The 4944-nt window shown below is 40.9% G+C and overlaps 1 protein-coding gene across 1 annotated transcript; it reads right to left on the bottom strand.

Annotated features, from left to right (window-relative positions):
- Positions 1-1869: 1869 nt before the first annotated feature.
- On the bottom strand, positions 1870-3121 carry LOC107690593 (E3 ubiquitin/ISG15 ligase TRIM25-like; the record flags this gene model as incomplete). The annotated part of the gene is made up of 3 exons (XM_016488963.1): positions 2543-3121; positions 2079-2174; positions 1870-1998 (listed from the first exon to the last, which is right to left on the bottom strand). Coding segments are annotated over exons 1-3 (804 nt in total), but the record flags the coding sequence as incomplete, so codon positions are not given.
- Between the last annotated feature and the right edge of the window lie 1823 nt (positions 3122-4944).

Genomic DNA, 4944 nt, shown 5'->3' on the forward strand with positions numbered 1-4944 from the left:
GTAGGACAATCTCATGGGTAGGATAAAATGTCAGGACACCCCGGCTACTCACCAGCCGTGCCGAAGCAAGTTTCTGAAGCGGCTCTCCGCGCTGCATCACTAAAGATAGATGCCTATATTTTTGATGGCTAATAATAATAATAATCATCTTGCTGTCGTCAAAGAAATCATCAACAGGCGATATCTCTGACTATCATCGATACTAAATTGAAGGTTGTGATGACGATTCGTTTTCTTACCATAATGTATTCTTTTGAAAATTCTTTATTGTCAAATGTGTGTGGAATGTAAACTCCTATTAGGAATTTAACCATTCAATGTCAATTTATCTGAGAATATTCTTAAATAAGGAAATCTAGTCAGTGATTGGTCCATGCGTATTTCGTCATCCAAAATCCCGTTTGTGGCACAGCAAAGTGTCTAACTCTAAGACTGACACTTAAGATTTAGTCCTACACTTCGCTTAAATTACGACTGAGATGCTTGATGACTAACTTTTAAGTGCAGCTTTGACACAGTAATTTTTTTTACACTTAAGTCAATTCGTAGCAGCATTCTTGAGAGTAATTATCAGAGGCTTGATAAATACGGGCCCAGATATCCTGTGCAAATCATCATTTACATAATCAATTATAAAAGTCTTCGTTCACCTTCTACAGGAAGAACATGAACACACTCAGTGAGTATTCTGCTTGTTTTCTTACTGACTTACATTGTAGGAAGTCGTTCCTGGTCCAGAGAACAATGTTGGTGAATGTGACTGTCATCAAAAGAGACGAGAGAACTGAAGGAATCATCATTTACGTCTGTAGATTCAGGAGGTGCTGAGAGAGACTGGACACTCTACAGAAAACCTAAATCAAAACTCATCAGCTCCTCACTTCACCCAATAACCTGCACCAACATCAGATTTGTGCAGCTCTTGTTGACTTGACTGATCTTTTGTAACTCACCTCAATCCAGCACTTTCACAGCATCAGCTTCATTCTTCTCCTATTCATTAAATCACATTAGAGCTACAGATTCTAGTATTTGACACTTACACTCTCTGTGAACTTTCTAGGAAATAGTTTGGATGATAAAACATCTGCTGAGAACATAAATGTGCATCTAACAGCTCAAGCACATCAATGGAGTCTCATTGTAGGGTTGAGTAGATTTGCTCAGGAAAATCAGCACAAAGGCTACGATTAGATTGACCATTATTTATAACTTTAGTGCGGTTAAAGACACTGAAGCTTCACAAGGACCCTTAAGACACGCTCTGGTTTGGTTTGGTTTCAATACGCTGAAGCATTGCTAATATACAGCCTGACTTCATGTTTGGCGTCTTCATGGTCATATTCATCAATATGTTACAGGCCAATAAAAATGAGTTTTATCAGTTTTGAGGATCACCTGATCCAACTTTGATGAACGTTGCTCAGAATCGGTACTATTGAGTTCACTGATTTCACCATAACATAATAAAATCATAAGGAAAAATGAGGTAAAAAGCTGAAATGTTCATGAAGTTTTAAACTGTTGGTGGCGCTAGTGGTGTTTGACAGCTAAATATATCTTCCAGAAGAAAGAGCTCAGAGAAATGATTTCCAGAGCTGAAAGCCATTTGTAAGCGGTGTCTCTTTCAGAAGAAGATGATCAGATGAGAGTCTGACTGATGATTATATAATAAGACAGTCATGAAATGTTTCTCTGTGAGTCTCTGTCACAGCAGAATCTGCTCAAGTCCACTATGATCCTGTTCTTCTAGATCTCTGTTACCTGCAGGAACTGGATGTGATCCTGTGTGTGTGAAAGCTGCTCCAGCTCAGCGTCTCTCCTCCTCAGATCATTGATCTCCTGCTCCAGTCGCTCCAGTCGTCCTTCAGCTCGACTCACTGCAGTCTTCTCCTGACCTATGATCAGCCATATCAGCTCAGAGCGGCTTCTCTCAATGGAGCGGATGAGCTCAGTAAAGATCCTCTCACTGTCCTCCACTGCTGTCTGTGCAGAGCGCTGTTAGGACACACAGTGATTCAGGCTTCAGTGAGTCTGAACTGAGACTGAGACAAACTTCTCTTCTTCTCCAGACTCACCTTATGAGACTCCACAGCCTCTCTCAGCTGCTGAAGATCTTTCTCTCTCTGCTGGATTCTCTGCTGGAACGTCTTCTGTGTCTTCTTCAGCTGCTTCTGCAGAACAAACGGATGATGAAACGGTGAATGTCACAGAAAACTACTGGCACTAAATCATCATGTGAACAGATGAATCCAGTAAACGTAGGGTGAGGCAGTTTAAAGGTTACTTATCTAAACTGATAATTAATGGCTGTAGGATCAAACTCCAGATGATCAGTTACAATCATCATGTATTAATTAACATGAAGATTAAGGCCTGTTTCACACTGAAGCGTAAGTATTATAAAAGTGAAACTGACACAGACATAGAGCTTTACACTCTTTTTTGTGTTCTGTGCAATTAAGCTGCGGCTCTACACTGAATATAAACAGACTATTGGATCACTGCACTGAGTATTAACTTAATTGCTAGTTTTAAATACCTGTTTCTCTGTCCTCTGTGCTACCGCTGATACAATGTCGTGGTTTTTATGTTCAATAATCGTACACAGCATACATATACATTCCTGGGCAGTGCGACAGAAAACCTCAAGGATCTTCTCATGTTTCTGGCAGATCATCTCCTGCAGTCGTCCAGTGGCATCAGTCAAATTGTGTCTCTTTCCTTTAAACCAACTCTCATGTTGTTCGAGGTGATTCTGACAGTAAGAGTTCAGACACACCAGACAGGGCCTGACGGCTTTGTATTTTCTTCCAGTACAGACGTCACACTGCACATCTCCAGCTCCAGCGTAACAGTCAGCAGAGAGTTTGGTCTTCTTTAGTTTTTCCACCATTTCAGCCAAGATGGTGTTTCTAGCTAAAGCAGGTCTTGGACTGAAGGTCTGTCTGCACTGAGGGCAGCTGTAGACTCTCATCTGAAGCTCCTGATCCCAGCAGTCTGTAATACAGATCTTACAGTAACTGTGTCCACAGGGAATGGCCACTAGATCCTTCAGGAGATCCAGACACACTGGACACAATAACTCCTCCTTATTTACTGAAATTCTGTCTTCTTCCATTTTGTTGCACGAATACAGAGACACAAACACACAAAAGCTCAACTACACTTCAGCTTCTCTTTCCCTGAACTCATGTGATTCATGTTTCCTGGTTCTGTGCTTTAGTGGCGGTTCCTTATTCCTGCTCCTGTAGAGTCACACTAACACGCATATTTGGTTTGCATATTTTATGGGTTCATTCCATAGAGGTAATTGATTTTATATTGTACAAACTTTATTTTCTATCCCCATACCCTAACCCTACACTTAAACCTACCCCTCACACAAAACTCTCTGCATGTTTAGATTTTCAAAAAACATAGTTTAGAATGTTTTTGAAGCCATTTGGGAAGTGTCCTCATAAACGCTCCAGTTACTAACAGAACCTCGGTTCCCTTTCAATACGGTTCACTGATCCAATAACGTTGTGGTATAAGTGCAAAACAAAAGCTATCCTGTGAGCCCAACCGAATGAAACATTGGCTTGAATGAAACTCACACTGCATGAGAGTGTTTAGTGCTCTGTAATGTTTACATCGTTTTGGATACGAATAAAAAGTAACCAAAACGATTTTGTCTCTTTTTATTTAAATCTAGATTTATTCACTGGCCCTTAAAACATCCACGTGAAAACACTTCGCCGGAAAAAAGTGCAGGGGAAGAGTTTAGGGTCTTTTAAAAGTTGGGGAAACACGTCTCCCATGTATTCTACGCCCCATGCTACAGGGAGCCACCGCAGAGGAATGAAAGAGCCACGGGATGCTGACCCCTGGGCTAAACCGACCGTCTGCTAGCCACCTCACGTCACAGAAGTCAGTTACATATAAGTGAAATCTTGCTTGTCCAATTACTGTACATTTCATATTTCTTATGTTACCACAAATACACAAAAAAAAACTAATAATTACAAAATAACAAATAAAAAATAATAATAATAATAATAAAATTATTCTTGGTGGACATCCTGTCGCTCTTGTTGGTCAGGCCAAAGATTTTCCTCAACATCACATCTGAGGTTTTCCATTGCCATGCACCGGGGAAAAAATCTCCTTGAATGCCGCACCCATCCCCTGCAATAATCAGCTGTGATGTCCTCACATGCAGCATTCATGGCATCCAACAGAGACATCTGATCTTGTGGTCTATGATCATATACTTTCCACCTCCATGCTGAAACAAACTCTTCTATTGGATTTAGGAATGGAGAGTATGGTGGAAGGAACTCCACTGTTATCCTTTCATGTGCAGCAAACCAGTCCCTAACAATGTTGGTTCGGAAGCTGACATTATCCCAGACAACAACAATTAGGCAAATGTGGTCTAACTAAACCTCTTTCTTGTTCTGGAATCAGGTCTCTGTAAAGTGTGTTTAGGAAGGCCAGGAGAAGTTGGGTATTATAGGGCCCAATGTGTGGAATATGTGTGCTCACACCATTCTCTGAAATGGCAGCACACATTGTAATATTGGCCCCACGTTGGCCTGGTCTGTCAGTTGTGGCTCGGGGTCCAATGAGATTGCGACCACGTCTCCGGCCTTTGGACAGATTGAACCCAGCCTCGTCCACAAAAACAAGAATGTGGGTTGTTTCATGTACTTCTAACTCCATGATTCTCTACGAAGAAACACAGAAACAAAATAAAGTTAATTTTTATTCTAGAGTTCAGTAAATGTTTTATCTTCTTATGGGTTTCTAAAACTTCAAGTAATACAGGCATCTTAGAAGTACAGTAAAACTCACCAAGTGCACACCAATAGTATACCTGGACATACTGGTACCGCAGCTCCTTCACTCTTTCACTATTCCTCTCAAATGGCACCTTGTAGAGTTGTTTCATAGTCATTT

Source organism: Sinocyclocheilus anshuiensis, unplaced genomic scaffold (genome assembly GCF_001515605.1).
Source record: "Sinocyclocheilus anshuiensis isolate Anshui unplaced genomic scaffold, SAMN03320099.WGS_v1.1 scaffold1865, whole genome shotgun sequence".
In the NCBI taxonomy this organism is placed as follows: domain Eukaryota; kingdom Metazoa; phylum Chordata; class Actinopteri; order Cypriniformes; family Cyprinidae; genus Sinocyclocheilus; species Sinocyclocheilus anshuiensis.